Here is an 18693-nt window from a genome sequence, read left to right on the forward strand (position 1 = left end):
TTAGTTAAACATAAAATGAGAGTCCACGGTTAGGTTTTGCAGTTTCTCTCGCCTTGTCCCAGCAATTGTTTCTATTTAAAGACAAATGGTCCAGGGGAAAAATCTGGGGGCCTTTCATGCGTAGGAGTTCAGATTTCTTGGATAGATTTGAATTAGTTAAGGGTCCACTTGAAGTACGCCAGGTGTCCTCTTCGTGGTGGTCTCACAGCAGGGCCACAGCAGTTTATCAAGTCGTGGTGGAGTCACTGTGACACCTTAGGTTGCAGGGAGCATGTCCGTTACATTTTATATATATATATATTTCTTCAAGTTGCCCACATCCATCGTGATTCTTATGTGGACCTTGTTCCAATATATAGATTATGGGATAATTGCTATATTGTGATTTGTTGCGATCGTTGCCAAAAACTCTGAAATTGTATTATTTGTTTTTTCCATGTCCCCTGTTAATTCCAACCCGTTTTTTGGCCAATCATTGAAAACATTCAACTTAATTTCAGAGTGACAAAACAGTCGCTTGAAACTGTGCACCTGAGCTTCGTGTTATATCTCTGACCTGACAAGATGCTGCACAATTCCCGTCCCAATCGGAAGTCACAAATTAATCTGCTGGACATTCTGGTACTCATACTTACCGAATCTTTTTTTGGCATTTTATCTATATGACACATGGCTCTTGTTATTTAAATCAGAGCCTTTACAATGCTTCAAATGCACAATATGTAATTGTCATCTCCCAGACTATTTTAGAAGATTTGGCACCTGTACATTAAATTAGTTTATCAATTAATGTGATGGTGTGCATATAATTCTTCTTCATAAAAATAAAACCACAACATGGATGGTGGAAGTTTTTTTTTTGGATAAAAATAACTCAAACATTTCTGACAAGATTAATAATGCTGAGTATAGAGACTGATTGTACTGAGCCTTTACAACTCCTGATCTTAATCGATCTGCATGGGCAGATTGTTGTTTATAAAAAAATATTGTTGCTTTACCACTCATCATTAGGTGGAAAGTATACCATCTAGAAACATACTTTTACTTATGCAATCAAAGAAATTTGCAATTTCTTCCACAGTTTGGACAGTAGAAGATGTTTTCCATCAGTCTCTGCATGGTGCCATTAATGTCCTTCTGAAGTGAACACACACCCAACTCCAAATGGAGAAATATTAAAATCAAGAAAATTGAATGATGAAGACACTTCTACTTTTTTGGGATTCAGACTTGAAATCAATCTGTATGTGTCATAATTCAGAATTGGGGCTGTCAATGTACCAAGGATTACTGAGAATACTTCTCTTCCCCCAACTGTCATATTACAAAGGGAGGAAACCCTTTGGAATTTCTTAATTTTCTGCATAAATTGGTCACCTTCATCTGAATCACGAGAACAAAGTCTGTTTAAAGTAAAACCACACAAACTGTTATGTTTTCATATTTTTATTGAAAATAACATGCAAACATTCACAGGACAGGGAGGAAAATTGGATTTAAATAACTGGTTGACCCTCCTCTCCAGCAATAACCTCGACCAAACGTTTCCTGTAGTTGAAGATCAAATGTGCATATGAGGATTAATTTTGGACCATTCCTTTTTACAAAACTGCTGCAGTTCAGCAAGATTCCTGGGATATCTGGTGTGAATAGCTCTTCTGAGGTCATGCCACAGTATCTCAATCGGGTTGACTGGGCCACTCCAGGACATGTACTTTTTCTTCTGAAGCCATTCTGTTGTTGTTATGCTTCTGTGTTTTTGATCATTGCCCTGTTGCAACACCCATCCTCTTTTGAGCTTCAACTGTTTGACAGATAGTCTCAAATTCTGAAAAATATCTTGATAAAGTTGTGAATTAATTTTCCGTGGCCTTCCGTGATCTTAACCATTGGGTTAAGATCATTGCCTGCCACCGTGGGGGACCTAGGTTGAAGACCCCGACTGGACCATCCGCCAACATCCCCCGGATCCACGGCTGTGGTGTCCTTGAGCAAGACACTGATACCCTGAAATGCTCCCCGGGCGCTTCAGCTGCCCCCTGCTCCAGTGTGCTCCACTAACATGTGTATGTGTTCACTGTGATGGGTAAAATGCAGAAAACTAATTTTGTGTGCATGCATGCATGTTCATGACAATAAAAGGTGATTCTTCTTATTCTTCTTCTTCCCATTGATGATAGTAAGCTGTGCAGGCCCTGAGGAAGCAAAGCACACCCATGCCACGATGCTTCCTTCACCATGCTTCACAGTTGAGAAGCTTTTGATGATGGTGTGCTGTGGCATTTTTCCTTCACACATGGTGTTGTGTGTTCCTCCCAAAGAATTCAACTTTGGTTTCATCTGTCCACAGAATATTTTCCCAGTATCACTGTGGAACATGAATTAAAGTGCTCTTTAGCTAACTTTAAATGTGCAGCAATATTTTTATTCGACAGCAATGGGTTCCTCCTCCAGTTTATTTATTTATTTGATTTTATGTATGGTCGATTTGTCAACAGAGATATTGCCATGTGCCAGTGATTTCTCTAAGTCTTCAGTTGACACTCAAGGGTTATTTTCTTTTTTACCACATTGCGCATTCTGCGCTGTGCTCTTGCAGTCATCTTTACAAGACGGCCACTCCTTGGAAGAGAAGCAACAGTGCTGAACTATCTCCATTGAGAGACAATTTGTCTAACCGTGTAGTGATGAACATCAAGACTTTTAGAGATACATTTGTAACCTTTTCCAGGTTTATACAAGATTATATATAAAGTCCTGACAGCAACCCAATTGAGATGCTGTAACATGACTTCAAGAGAGCTATTCATCCCAGGAATCTTCTTGCTGAACTGTAAACAATTTTGTCAAGAGGAATGGTCCAAAATTCGTCCTGATTGTTGCATACGTCTGATCTGCAACTACAGGAACCATTTGGTTGAGGTTATTGCTGCCAAAGGAGGATCAACCAGTTATCAAAGCCAAGGGTTCACTTACTGTACTGTGAATGTTTACATTTTCAATAAAAATATGAAAACGCATTATTTGTGTGGCGTTAATTTAAGCAGACTGGTCTGGCATTATTGTGATTTAGAAGATCAGACTACATTTGATTAGCAATTTATACAGAAATTTAAGAAATTTCAGTGAGATCACATACTTTTTCCTCCCACTGTAGTTGTCCACAGAAGTTAGTTTTACCAGCAATTTGTAACAGTGAGATCAGTGTTTTTCACTTGCATTGACAGCAATACATTTATGAAATAACAACACAAAGCTACAGTATGGAATACATTCATTGATAGATACTTTATTAATGCAGAGGAAAATGAAAAAAAGTATCTTAAGACAAAAAACAACCAAACACTGTTGCCTTTCAAAGATCTATCAATGTGGCTAATCAGTTTGACCACCACAAATTTACACTGGTTCTGGATTACCACTGTAATTGATTACCACAAATTTTAGTTTAACATATGATTGAGAGCTTTCATTGGCTAAGGAAAAGCGCAAAGTCTTTGGATAATCGAATGCCAGCTAAATGATCTGCATTGGACGTAGACTGAAATGGAGAGTAAATGGCGACACAGAAGGCTCTTTATCTGAAGCTCATTACCCTCCACTCAATTCCCAAAAGACCTTCTTTTGCTTCACGCTGAGCACTTTCCTGCCGAGAGAATGATTGCAACATTTTTCTTGACAAGCCCTCACCCCTCTTTTTCATTGTTTCCTGTCTCCCCTCAACTCACTTTCTCTTTCTGCCTCCTCCCTCCCTCTGTGCTTCTTTCAGTCTCCCTCCAAGGCACTCAATTGCCTTTGTCTCGCAAGTGTCATGACAACACTTAGAGAGAAGCAAACTGTAAATGAAGGGGAGATTTTATTTACTTCCTGATAACAGGGAATGAGCAACATTATGAATCATGCATGGGCATTTAATCCCAAAAACAACAACTGGGCTCATCAATACACAACAATATGAAAATCAAAAGTGAATCAGAGAGTTAGACTAGAAAGCAGATGGGACAAATGGCGATTTCGGGTGCAACCGATCCAAGGAGGAGTGGATGCCTACGCATTTCTCTGCCAAGGCTCAATGTACTCGAGACCCAGATGAGCAAATATGTCCTCTTCGCTCCTCGCTGTCAGGAACTCTCCCTACCAAGGAGACACACAATTATAAAGTCAGTGGCATGGGCAGAAATGCACAGGTATTTGTGAAACCAGATACCGAAAGACAAATTACACTGGACCATCTAAACAGGGGTGTCAAACTCATTGTGGATTTGCTACATTACATACATTGCTACATACAGTCCAATCTGATGTCAAGTGGTCTGGACCATTAAAATCAAAACATAATTAATATCAATAACAAATAACAGTACGTTTCCTTTTGTTTTAATGCAAAGCAATAGAAGTACATTAGGTAAACCATCATATTTAAAGAACTATCCTCTTTAAAAAAACATTAACAACCCCAGATTACTGCAATTTGCTACATGATCCTCTACATGTGTGTATTATAACTGATCAATATGATTGAATATAAAGGCATAAAGTCACAGGTCCTGTATTTGGAACTGAAAAATTTACCATTGGACTTTAAAACGAAACCAGTTTATGAAGACAGAGGAATTATTTTCACTTCATTTTGTACATGCATAATAATTCTCAAAACTCTAAACTGACTTCCGAAACACAAATTCCACTGAGAATTTATTTTAAATGTATAAGCAAGAGAATAATTAATTGCCTTGAAAATGTATACACCTTAAATATTAAACATATGATACATAAAAGACACAAAGATACCTGCATATTTTATCGCATTGCATGAACAATATACTGTTAACTCCAACAAACCAAACTCTTTTGTATTGAAGCAATTAACTAACATCAGCATGTTTCCTTTTAACTATTACCAAGGCAACGATTCACTTTCACAGAAATGTAGGCAGAACTCGTGCGAGTCAGTGCTGAATCATTGCAAACTGCTCCAGTGAGAGTAGGAGGTCACGGCTTGATAAAGCCAACAGAACCACAACATCTGCAAAAAGCAGAGATGCAATACTGAGGCCACCAAACCGGACCCCCTATACGCCTCGGTTGTGCCTAGAAACTCTGCCCTTAAAAGTTATGAACAGAATTGGTGGCAAAGAGCAGCCTTGGCGGAGTCCAACCCTCACCGGAAACGAGTCCGACTTACTGCCGGATATGCGGACCAAACTCTGACTCCGATCGTACAATGACCGAACAGCCTGTATCAGGGGGTTCGGTACCCCATACTCCCGATAGGACTCCTTCTTCAGCCTGACAGCATCCCTCACCATTGGTGTCCACCAACGGGTTTGGGGATTGCCGCCACGACAGGCACCAACCACCTTACGGCCACAGCTCCGGTCGGCCGCCTCAGCAATGGAGTCCACTCAGACTCGATGTCCCCCGCCTCCCCCGGAACATGAGCCATTGTTGTATTTTTCCTTAAAATTTAATTAGATAAATCGAATTTTCTCTTATCTTTTCTCAATGTATTTATGACATTTTATACAGAAAAATAATTAAATAAATTATATTCTCTTTTCTACGGTTTCCTCCCACATCCCAAAAACATGCATTAATTGGAGACTCTAAATTGCCCGTAGGTGTGACTGTGAGTGCAAATGGTTGTTTGTTTGTATGTGGCCTGCGATTGGCTGGCAACCAATTCAGAGTGTACCCCGCCTCCTGCCCGATGACAGCTGGGATAGGCTCCAGCACGCCCGCGACCCTAGTGAGGAGAAGCGGCTCAGAAAATGGATGGATGGATATTCTCTTTTCCTTTTGGCTTGTCCCTTTAGGCGTCGCCACAGCGCGTCATCCTTTTCCATGTAAGCATGTCTCTAACTTTGGCTCCAAAACATCAAACCTTGGATGTCCCTCTAATGAGCTCATTTCTAATTTTATCCAACCTGGTCACTCCAAGAGCGAACCTCAACATCTTCATTTCCGCCACCTCCAGCTCTGCTTCCTGTTGTCTCTTCAGTGCCACTGTCTCTAATCCGTACATCATGGCTGGCCTCACCACTGTTTTATAAACTTTGCCGTTCATCCTAGCAGAGACTCTTCTGTCACATAACACACCTGACACCTTCCTCCACCCGTTCCAACGTGGTTGGACCCGTTTCTTCACTTCCTGACCACATTCACCATTGCTCTGGACGGTTGACCCCAAGTATTTAAAGTCCTCCTACCTTGCTATCTCTTCTCCCTGTAGCCTCACTCTTCCCCCACCACCCCTCTCATTCACACATATATTCTGTCTTACTTCGGCTAATCTTCATTCCTCTGTTTTCCAGTGCATGCCTCCATCTTTCTAACTGTTCCTCCACCTGTTCCCTGCTTTCACTGCAGATCACAATGTCATCTGCAAACATCATGGTCCACGGGGATTCCAGTCTAACCTATCCATCACCACTACAAACAGGCCATTCCTCAGGCATCTTCTCACGCGCTAGAATTGTATTGAACAAACTGGTCAAAAACTCCACAGCCACCTCTCCTAGATGCCTCCATACCTCCATAGGAATGTCATCAGGACCAACTGCCTTTCCATTTTTTATCTTCTTTAATTATTTTCTAACTTCGCCCTTACTAATCATTGCCGCCACTTCTACTCTCCCTTCTCTCTCATTTTCCTCATTCATCAACTCCTCGAAGTATTCTTTCCATCTATCGAGCACACTGCTCTCTCTAGTCAAAATATTTCCATCTCTATCCTTAATCACCCGAACCTGCTGCACATCCTTCCCATCTCTATCCCTCTGTCTGGCCAACCTGTATAAATCCTTTTCTCCTTCTCTAGTGTCCAACCTGCCATACATGTCATCATATGCCTCTTGTTTGGCCTCTGCCACCTCTACCTTTGCCCTGTGTCGCATCTCAATGTATTCCTTTTGGCTTTCCTCGGTCCTCTCTGTGTCCCACTTCTTCTTAGCTAACCTTTTTCCTTGTATGAATTCCTGTACTGTGAGGTTCCACTACCAAGTCTCCGTCTCTCCTTTCCTGCCAGAAGATACAAGTACTCTCCTGCCTGCCTCTCTAATCACCTTGGCTGCAGTGGCCAAATCTTCTGGAAGCTCCTCCTGTCCACCGAGAGCCTGTCTGACCTCTTCCCGAAAAGCTGCACAACACTTGTCCTGTCTCAGCTTCCACCGCATGGTTCTCTGCTCTGCCTTTGTCTTCCTAATCTTCCTCCCCACCACCAGAGTCATCTTCCACACCACCATCCTATGCTGTCAAGCCACACTCTCCCCTACCACAACCGTACAGTCGGTAACCTCCTTCAGATTACATCGTCTGCACAAGATGTAATCCACCTGCGTGCTTCTACTTCCTCTCTTGTAGGTCACCCTATGTTCCTGCCTCTTCTGGAAAAAAAGTGTTCACTACGGCCATTTGCATCATTTTGCAAAGTCTACCACCATCTGTCCCTCCAAGTTCCTTTCCTGGATGCCGTACTTAACCATCACTTCTTCATCACCCCTATTTCCTTCACCAACATGCCCATTACAATCTGCACCAATCACGACTCTCTCTCTGTCTGGGATGCTCAGAACTACTTCGTCTAGCTCCTTCCAGAATTTCTCTTTCACCTCGAGGTCACATCCTTGCTGTGGGGCATAGCCACTAATCACATTATACATGACATCCTCAATTTCAAGTTTCAGCCTCATCACTCGATCTGATACTCTTTTCACCTCCAAGACATTCTTAGGCAACTCTTCTTTTAAAATAACCCAGACTCCATTTCTCTTCCCATCTACACCATGGTAAAATAATTTAAACCCTGCCCCTTAACTTCTAGCCTTACTGCCTTTCCACCTGGTCTCCTGGACCTACAATATATCAACCGTTCGTCTAATCATCATGTCAACCAACTCCTGAGATTTTCCCTGTCATAGTCTCAACATTCAAAGTCCCCACATTCAGTTCTAGGCTCTGTGCTTTACTCTTCTCTTTCTGCCGAATAACCCGGTTTCCACCTCTTCTTCTTCGACTTCGACACACAGTTCCTGAATTTCCAACGGCGCCCTGCAGGTTGACGGGCGTTGACCCGGGCCACGACCGATCCGGTATGGAATTCTTTGGATGAACGCTCATATTTGTTTGGCAAAGTTTGAAGCCAGATGCCCTTCCTGATGCAACCTTCTGCATTTATCCGGGCTTGGGACCGGCCTACAGTTTGCACTGGCCTGTGCCCCAATAGGGCTGCATTAGTTCAATAAATTATATTAACGATTATTAAAAAAAATACTATAAAACACAAATATCTTGTGGAAAAATACCATTGAAAATATCTGGTCGTACAGTTATCAAGGAACACAGACTTGTTGTGTGCATAGTAATGTGGTGTAATGTATGGTCCTCCATACAATATTAATGTAGCCTCCAAGATGTAGGGCTTCTAAAATCAACTCGTCACACAAAATCTCCTGAACTCGTAGGGTGGCTCTCATTTCTCTGAACTGCAACGTTCCTCGCACCTCGATGCTTTGACTACCACCTGGAAGTTGTTCTCAGCCCGCCTTATTAAGGAGCATTTCAATTATCTTCGATCCACTCATGATTGGAGTTGTGGAGAGTAACAGCGTTGATCATATTTGTTTATTTTCACTTCACAAAGCACAAAGCAAGGTCGATAATGGCATGCTTAGATGACTTGGGTGTGTAAGCCCTGACCTCAAACCCTTCAATCATATTTGGAATGACAACATCTCTATCTCCACACCAAAGTGTAAATATCAGTTATATGGTATAGTGTATACACCGTATTTATTCATCCAGTTTTTGTCATGTATTTTGTGTAGGTTGTGTCATGGTCTCTGCATGTCACAGTAAATTTTCCATTTAGCTCATTTGCACCTTGCATCCTCTTTCTTTCTCCCCACAAACACTTTGTTGTGAGTATTTGTGCTACTGCAGTCGAGATGAGCATTTTTCCTGACAAAACATGACTAGGTTATTAACAGCTGGTTGTCTACCAATGGCATGTGATGGGGGTTTATGTCTACATAAGAGCGCTGACGAGCTCTGACTCACCTTGGGAGCGGGACCGCCTGGAGAGAATGAGCTGTGATTTTGACACATCTTTCCTTCAAGTGCTAAACTGGACCTGACATGTTGCAAAAAGATGGTAGGAAAAGCCAAAAGAACGGGAAGCCAAGCTGTCAGCTCAAAGCAGTCATAGTAACTGGGAACAACAAGTTGTCAGCCAAGAGAGAAATGCAAGTCCACCATACTAGCTTGTTACAGATAATGCAAAGGACAGGTTGGCCATGAGGCAAAGAGGTGTGATAGGGGTGTATGTATTCAGTGAAGCCCTCAAATTACACTTCCTGTTGAGATCTAGACATCCAGGTTTGAGTGGGTGAAAGGTAAACCCATCTTTACATGTACCATGCACTTGGACATGCACGTGCTTCACTTTTTCCATATTTTTTTAATATGACAGACTTATTCTGAAATTTATAATACAAAAAATTCTCAACATTTTATACAATACTATAGCAGACTAAAAGTGCCAAAATTAGATAAATGCAGCACATAATTACGTAAATTAATTAAATGTGCCTATTATTTCATCCGTTTATTTAAGTAATTTCAATATTTACTTTCATTCATTCATTCATTCATCTTCCGTTCTGCTTATCCTCACTCGGGTCGTGGGTGTGCTGGAGCCTATCCCAGCTATCTTCGGGCGAGAGGCGGGGTATACCCTGAACTGGTCGCCAGCCAATCGCAGGGCACATAAACAAACAACCATTCACGCTCACCTACGGGCAATTTAGAGTTTTCAATTAACCTACCATGCATGTTTTTGGGATGTGGGAGGAAACCGGAGTGCCTGGAGAAAACCCACCCAGGCACGGGGAGAACATGCAAGCTCCACAAAGGCGGGGTCAGGATTGAAACCCCGGTCCTCAGAACTGTGAGGCAGATGTGTGAACCAGTCGCTCACCGTGCCGCCTCAATATTGACTTATTTCATATAATATTTAAATACATGTTGAAATAACGTAATCATTATTTCAACATTTTAAAAAATATTTTACTATTTATTAAATTATTTCACTATTTATTTATTTGATTTTGTCACTCTTGTCCTGTGCATCCATCCATCCATCTATTTTTTGTACCGCTTATCCTCACTGGGGTCACGGGTGTGCTGGAACCTATCCCAGACGGGGTACACCCCGAACTGGTCGCCAGCCAATCGCAGGGCACATATAAACAACCATTCGCACTCACATTCACACCTACAGGCAATTTAGAGTCTTCAATTAACCTACCATGCATGTTTTTGGGATGTGGGAGGAAACCGGAGTACCCGGAGAAAACCCACGCAGGCACAAGAATAACAGGCAAACTCCACACAGGTGAGGCCGGGATTTGAACCCCGGTCCTCAGAACAGTAAGGCAGATGTGGTAGCCAGTCGTACACCGTTCCACTGTCCTGTGCATAATGGAATAATTTTAGCTGTCATTCTCCCCCAACAAACTGGGCAGGCACTGGGAAGGACAAGCGCTGCTCTTGCCCCAACCAATTGCTGTTTCCTGCAGATCTCTCTCTTTTGTGAGTTAAAAACATGTATGCTGAACAATTTTTTGTATGTGTACATTTTGGGACCGAAAGGTGTACATAGGGTCGTATATTTGAGGAGGGCTCAAAAGTGAAATACTTTTTTAAAAATGTGTGTGTTCTATTGACAAAAAAATAAATCCCTTTGATTATTATAATTATATTATTATATTATATTATACTATTATAACATTATTATCCTATTAAAATAAATCCTATTGGAATTGATAACTGGTTGATCCTGTGTGTCCTATGTGTCCTATTACATAGCCATTGATACTTTATGAAAAGCATAATAATTTGTTTTCATTTTCAACAAGCAAATTAAACCTAATCCTGGTGGACATTGGATTCCACCAAGGGTGCCATTTGTCACTAGTTCTGTTTGTTATCTTCATAGATCAAATGCAGGTGAATTTAAGTTTGTAAGAAAACAACAACTCCAGTTTGGTGGCCTGAGGATCTAATTTCTGCAATTTGCCAATTATTTGGCCCTGACAGTTTCATCGAGCTGTCCTGCATTTGCTGGGATAGTTCACAGATTAGTGTGAAGCTGTCTGGATAAGAATCAGCACCTCCAAATCCAAGCAAAGCGTACATTTTAGCCTGTGGGTTGCAGTCCTACCTCAAGTGGAGGAGTATCTCTGGATTTATTCCCAAGTGGCAGAAAATGGAACGCAAAATCAACAGACATCTGTTGTGGGGGGAGGAGAAAGCGCTGCCTTAAAAGACAAAGCTCTTAATTTACTTGTCGATATTGCCCCCCCCCCCACCATATATATATATATGTCGATATTGTCGATATTGCCCCACCACCACCACCTATGGTCACAAGTATCAAGGTAGCGACCTAAAGGACAATTGTGGAACAAGAGTCATGAGTTTCCTCTGCAAAGTGAGTGTGCTCACCCTTATAGATTCTGCTGCATAAGGAGCTAGCGTATCTACAATGGTGGCTCTTTCTCTTGTATTGTAAAATATCACACTTTTTCTTTGTGAATTGATGTAGACTTTACAATCACTCATCATTGAGATGCCCATCTGCTAACAATAGAATACATTTCAGATCGGCATAAAACAACTCCTGAGGTGAAGCCTCCAACTAGGATTTTGAACCAAACACTAGACTTACTGCAGTGCTTTGTTGCACAATATTTGGCAGAGATGTTAGAACATTGACAAGATTTGGCCATTGACAGCAATTTGATATGCAAAAATCCTAAATGAAAGTACAAATTATTGGTACACCAAGTCAGGGTCCAACATATAGCCTTTGCAAGTGGTGGTCCTGTGGGGCCACCATGTGCAAAGTTGTGATGGTCCTGTCAAAGCAGGTACTGGCCGGTATTCATGATCTAATGGAATACAATAGGTTTCAATGATTGCAAATAGATACACATAGCTTGATTTATAACTGTCATACATGAATCAACTTTCTGAAAAGCCCCTCTTTGAATAGTTTCGAGTAACAAACAATTTTTTGGAAAATACTTTTTTTATTTCAGTTTTAATGTTTTATGTGTTCAATACAATGTCTTGGCACTGTATCACTATTGTAATATACAATAATGTAGCGAGTTTTATTTATAGAATGTCACATTACAAGAAATATAAGGTGATATAAGTGATATTTTAAGCAAGTTACATTTAAGCAAGTGGATTACCAAGTCAATGAAAACATGATGCTCCAATGAAATTATCACGAAGGGTTTCGCTTAGATTCAGTCTGGACAATTTTCCTTGGAGTGGGTTGCTGCAGCAGCCTGGGCAGTGAAACCCCTTTGAAAAAATAAATCTAGGGGTGTATCCCTATTCTGGCCAATGATCTAAGATTGCTTATGTGACATGACTCAAAAATGTGTACAGCGCGGTAAAATGGCTTGATCAATTTACAGAAAGTGGATAAAATTCTAAATGTTCGGGAAAAAGAGCAAAAATGTAGAGCTGGGTGTTGGCCTAAAATTCATATCACAGTATAAATTAAATCCCTTCACTGTAACGGTATATAACATGATATTAACAGAAAGTGTACACATATTACAAAAGTGCTTTGCCCCCTTCTACAGTGCTTTGCCCCCTTCTCAAATTCTTTTTTTTTTTTTTTTTTTTGCATAATTTCCTTACTGTTTAAGACCATTAAATGAATGCAAATATCAAAGTTAAACCAAGTGAACAACAAACAAAAGTTTTTAAATGGTGGTTTTATTTATTAAGGGGGGGAAAACGATTAAATGCTACCTGGTCTTCTGTGAAAAAGTAATTTCCCACCCTTATTTAATCATGAATTAACTGTGGCTAATCACATTTGGCGAAAGATGAGTTCATTTTCACTGACCACACCCAAGCCTGATTACCTCCAGACATGTTCACTCAAGAAATCACCTAATTTGAACCTGTCTGACAAAATGAAGTCCGCCAAAAGATCTCAAAAAGATGAAACAAAATGCCACGATCCATAGAAATTCAAGACCAGATGCGAAATGTAGTAATTGACATCTGTCTGGAAAAGGTTACAAAGCTATTTCTAAAGCTTCAGGACTCCAGCAAACCACAGTGAGAGCCATTATCCACAAATGAAGAAAACATGGAAGAGTGGTGAACTTATCCAGGAGTGGCCGGCCTAAAAGAGTAACCCCAAGAGCACAGGAGGTCACAAAGGAACTCAGGACAACTTTGAAAGAACTGCAGGGCTCCTTTGCCTCAGTTGAGGTCAGTGTTCATGACTCAACTATAAGGAAGAGACTCGGCAAAAAAGACATCCACGGCAGAGTTCTTTATGCGAAAACCACTGCTGACCTCGACTCGGGACGTTGTGAGTCGGTGTGGAGAATACTTCGAAGACCTCCTCAATTCCACCGACACACCTTCCCATGAGGAAGCAGATTGTGGGTTCTCTGAGGCGGGCTCTCCTATCTCTGGGTTTGAGGTCACCGAGGTAGTTAAAAAGCTCCTCGGTGGCAGGGCCCCGGGGGTGGATGACATACGCCCAGAGTTCCTAAAGGCTCTGGATGTTGTGGGGCTGTCCTGGTTGACACGCCTCTGCAACATCGCGTGGACATCGGCGACAGTGCCTCTGGATTGGCAGACTGGGGTGGTGGTCCCCCTTTTTAAGAAGGGGGACCGGAGGATGTGTTCCAACTACAGGGGGATCACACTTCTCAGCCTCCCTGGTAAGGTCTATTCAGGGGTGCTGGAGAGGAGGGTTCGTCGGGAAGTCGAATATCAGATTCAGGAGGAGCAGTGTGGTTTTTGTCCTGGCGGGTGCATGGGAGTTTTTGTCCTGGAGGGTGCATGGGAGTTTGCCCAACCAGTCTACATGTGTTTTGTGGACTTGGAGAAGGCATTCGACCGTGTCCCTCGCGGAGTCCTGTGGAGGCTGCTTCGGGAGTATGGCGTACCAAACCCCCTGATACGGGCTGTTCGGTCCCTGTACGACCGGACTCAGAGTTTGGTCTGCATATCCGGTAGTAAGTCGGACTCATTCCCAGTGAGGGTTGGACTCCGCCAAGGCTGCCCTTTGTCACCGATTCTGTTCATAACTTTTATGGACAGAATTTCTAGGCGCAGCTGAGGCGTAGAGGGGGTCCGGTTTGGTGGCCTCAGAATTGCATCTCTGCTTTTTGCAGATGATGTGGTTCTGTTGGCTTCATCAATCCGTGACCTCCAACTCTCACTGGAGCAGTTTGCAGCCGAGTGTGAAGCGGCTGTGATGAGAATCAGCACCTCCAAATCTGAGACCATGGTCCTCAGTCGGAAAAGGGTAGCGTGCCCTCTCCAGGTCGGGGATGAGATCCTGCCCCAAGTGGAGGAGTTCAAGTATCTTGGGGTCTTGTTCACGAGTGAGGGAAGAATGGAACAGGAAATCGACAGGCGGATCGGTGCAGCGTCTGCAGTGATGCAGACTTTGTATCGATCCCGGATACAAGCGGCCGAAATGAGTTTCCTCCGCAGGGTGTCCGGGCTCTCCCTTGAGATAGGGTGAGAAGCTTGGTCATCCGGGAGGATCTCAGAGTAGAGTCGCTGCTTCTCCACATCGAGAGGAGCCGGATGAGGTGGCTGGGGCATTTGATTCGGATGCCTCCCAGACGCCTCCCTGGTGAGGTGTTTCAGGCACGTCCCACCGGGAGGAGACCCCGGGGACGACCCAGGACACGCTGGAGAGACTATGTCCTTTGGCTGGCCTGGGAATGCCTCGGGATCCCCCCGGAAGAGCTGGATGAAGTGGTTGGGGAGAGGGAAGCGACCCAATAAGCGGTAGAAAATGGCACTGCTGTCCAAAACAAACAAAGACTAATTTTACTTTTGAAATAAAAAAAAAATAAAAATCTGAATAATTCCCAAGAACTCTGGGAGAATAATCTATTAGGTGACGAGAAGAACGTTAAACTTTTTGGAAGGCACGTGTTTCGTTACATCTGGCGTAAATCTAACAGCATTTCAGTAAAAGAACATCATAGCAACAGTCAAACATGGTGGTGGTAGTGTGATGGTTTGGCGCTGCTTTCTATTTAAGGACTTGGACGACTTACTATAATTAATGGAACCATGAATTTCTGCTCTTTGACAGCAAATTATATAAAACTGCTTAAATCTCATCATATATTGCATTCTCCTAGGGGTGTGCGGAGGTTGTTGCTGTGGGGGTGGCGTTGGACCCGTGCGGCCTCCCCGGGTGGCTGGTTTTCGGGGTGCCTTGGTGGGACCGGTGTACCACCTGGATCCCTCGGTGTGGGAGATGTTGCATCCACCGGGCCGCTCTCGGGTGGACTCCTGGGCCCGACCCCGCCTTTCGATTGGGTGGGTTGGGGTCCTCAGCCCCAAGCGTGCAGGCACAGCAATTTCAGGACACTTCTGATGGTTATTGTGCATGCAAAACTGTGTCAGTTCACATGCACGTGTCTGCAGAAAAAATCCCCTGGAACTTATTCGCTGGGTGTGGGGCCACTCACTCATTGCGACAAATAATTTATAATTATGCAAATGTCTTTGGTATCCCCTGACTTACATTCTGTTCCTACAGCTGTTTATGATCATGTATCCTAAATTTGGGTATCTTAAGCATTTTCTTATTTTGTGCTCATCTGTTGTTATTTCAGTGGTTGGGTTCACATGATTTGTGCATGGGTTGTAGTGGCTCCAGGAGTGAAGCTTGCCATGTAGTTGGTAGAAGATGTACAGGATAATAAGTTTGTTCTGCTGTGTGCTTTAATGACAAGTTAGTAGTGACACACAAGTAACAATAGCCATGACCTGCCTGCTATACCAGAGTGTGTTATTAGAGTGAAAGAGTGAGTAGTGAAAGATGCTGTGTAGTAATCGCTAAGTTAGCTGGGGGAAATGCTGGCCGATGCTTGCCTCCAGACAAAACGTCAAAATGTCTAAGTCAGTGCGCCCTATGCGAGGCGCGTAGAGTCCGCCCCCTGTACGATCGTCACTGGGTGTGGGATTAAGGTGGGGCCTTCTTCTGAGTGTGTTGTATGGTCCTTTAGCAAAGCTAAATTGATAATAAAAAAAAGTAAAATAGGATATAATGTAATTTTGAGAAAAGGTATTGTGCAGATCCCATTAATCAAAATCAAAACTGATCACTCTATTGTGCAAAAAATACATAGCTGATATTATAAAGATTTAATAAACTATATATCAATATACTTTTAACCTTATAGGTCCCTCCTCTTAGAAAATGTATGCGATAAGGTATTAATCCATTTCCCTTTATATTTTTTTGTCCTGTTAGGCTGTTAGGTCAAACAGATCTGTATCCCTTTTATGTCGAAACAGTTTTACTGTGCCACAGTGGAGTTTTTAAGCTGCCACTGTCTTGGTATACTGATTGATTTTTATTGAACATTTCAGTCAGACAGAACAAAGTTTTAAAGCGGAGTGACAGAAAAAAACAAAAGGTGAGAGACAGTGAAAAGATAACTAAATAATATAGAAAGAGAAGACAACAAAAGACAGGACATTTGCTGTAATAAATATGAGGAAAGTAAATCATTATATGCCTAGTACAATGACACATTAGATCGAGTGTTGTATGGGACAGTAGTGCTCCAAACTGTGAAGGAAGGCCATAAAAATATAGGACAGGGCTGGACAGGACAACGACAGGAGGGGAAGCATGCAGGACAAAGGTAGTGATCCGGCTGTAACACTGAAGTGTGTTGGGAGTGGCCATGTAAATTCTATGTTTAGAAATGAGTGAGACGTTACCGAGGAAGTTCGGATAGTTATGAGTTATTTATCGAAATGTGTGAGTGGCCCCACACCAAGCGAATAAGTCCCAGAGGTGAGTATCTGCAGACACATGCAAGTGAATTGACACCGTCTCGCATGCACAATAACCTTCAGAAGTGACCTGTAATTGTTGCGCCTTCACCGCGGGGGCTGAGGATCACACCCCACCCAGCCGAGAGGCAGAGTTGGGCCCAGAAACCCAACCAAGAACAGCCCAGTGGATGGGACTCCACCTAGACCGAGGGACCCAGATTGGTCCACCGGCCCCACTGAGGCGCCCCAAAACTGGCTACCTGGAGGAGGCTGCAGAAGCCCAAAGCCACCCATCCAGCCCCATTAATTTGCCTACTAATTTGCGGTTCATAGTTGGTTATCGGCAGCACGGTGGAAGACTGGTTAGCACATCTGCCCCACAGTTCTGAGGGCCCAGATTAAAATCCAGTCTCGTCTGTGTGGAGTTTGCATGTTCTCCCCGTGCCTGGGTGGGCTTTCTCTAGGTACTTTGGTTTCCTCCAACATCCCAAAACATGCATGGTTGGTTAATTGAAGACTCTAAATTGCCTGGAGGTGTGAATGTGAGTCTGAATGGTTGTTTGTTTATATGTGGCCTGCGATTTGACTGGCGACCAGAAAAACATAAAAACAGAAGAGCAGAAGAAGACAGTTAAAGAATTGTTGTAACGCAGTTTCTGCCAGACTTGAGTGAAAAGTTTGCTGTAGCGTCTAAGCACTGAGACGCGAAGCTATCATTTTATGATAGGTTAGTGGTTAGCATGGCTTCTCCACCTTCTTCTGTTAATTACTCCTCATCCTCCTTTTGCGAAAATGATACTTGTCAGAAGCTTTTTCGCCACCGTGGAGGCGATGACTAGTGACATAGAGGAGCAGCTCCGCACCACGTTAGTCAGCTGCAGCGCGCACCGTCATCAGACGTGCTTGTTGTCATTTTTATACTTAGGCAGATGCAATGACATTATCAACAAACATTATCACGATTGGTTGGTAGAGTCCAAATCTAAATCTAAAGTGGCAGAACTGTTGTGAGTAATGTTTAGCTGTTGCATTTCATGATATATTTCGTCCCTCATCAAGAATATCAGCATGGTAATGCACTGCTCCACCATAATAACAAAAAAAGCGATGACACTAAATGTGAGAACTGTTATATTAATTATGTTTCCCGATTACATTTCTTGTTATAGTTCATCCCTAATCAAGATCAGACATTCAGACAGGATATTTCCGTGCTTTGGAAGATTGTGTGATGTCTGAAGGTGTGATTGCATTGATCAAAAATGTATCACTTGAATTCAAAGGGTGATACTTCTATAGTGATCTGACTTTCTTGTCCTTGTAGACTCGGATGGTTCTTTTTGTGTTTGAGTTTTTTCGCAGCAGTAAAAAATATGGCCATAACTATAAAAATAAACCCTCAGCTGTAATATAATTTCACTATCCTAAAAGGGCCACCTCTTAAAAGCAGTTTACTCTGACACTCAATAAATATTTGAGGTTCATATGCTTATCTCATTACCTCATGCACACCAAGTATTTAGAGAAAGAAACCCTTCGTTTGTTTGTTTTCAGAAAAAAAAAAAAAAAGAAAACATGGCGTGGAACATTTATATTGCAGTGAAATCAAAGTGGTGCAAACAACCTTTAGTTTTTGCCTTGCTCATAACCCAAGGCCCATTTATTGCACTAACAACTCTAATCAAATAACATACAGACACGTATCATTGTAATTTATGGTGCGGCATCCTCAACAATATTGAACTCCGAGGTGATAACAGGCTGAAGCTGTAAGGAGTGGAAGGAAACATGAAAAGAGAGTGCTTGACACGGCTGATTTGAATT

General features: G+C 42.5%; 1 protein-coding gene across 1 annotated transcript in view; it reads right to left on the reverse strand.

The window, feature by feature from the left end:
• Positions 1–3340: 3340 nt before the first annotated feature.
• Positions 3341–18693, reverse strand: part of dntt (deoxynucleotidyltransferase, terminal) — a 112195-nt gene continuing 96842 nt past the window's right edge. The window contains 1 exon segment of the mRNA XM_061690266.1: positions 3341–4137. Coding sequence (XP_061546250.1) covers positions 4051–4137 — 87 coding nt within the window. The 3' untranslated portion in view covers positions 3341–4050.

The sequence above is a fragment of the Phycodurus eques genome, chromosome 11 (assembly GCF_024500275.1).
Source record: "Phycodurus eques isolate BA_2022a chromosome 11, UOR_Pequ_1.1, whole genome shotgun sequence".
Lineage (NCBI taxonomy): Eukaryota > Metazoa > Chordata > Actinopteri > Syngnathiformes > Syngnathidae > Phycodurus > Phycodurus eques.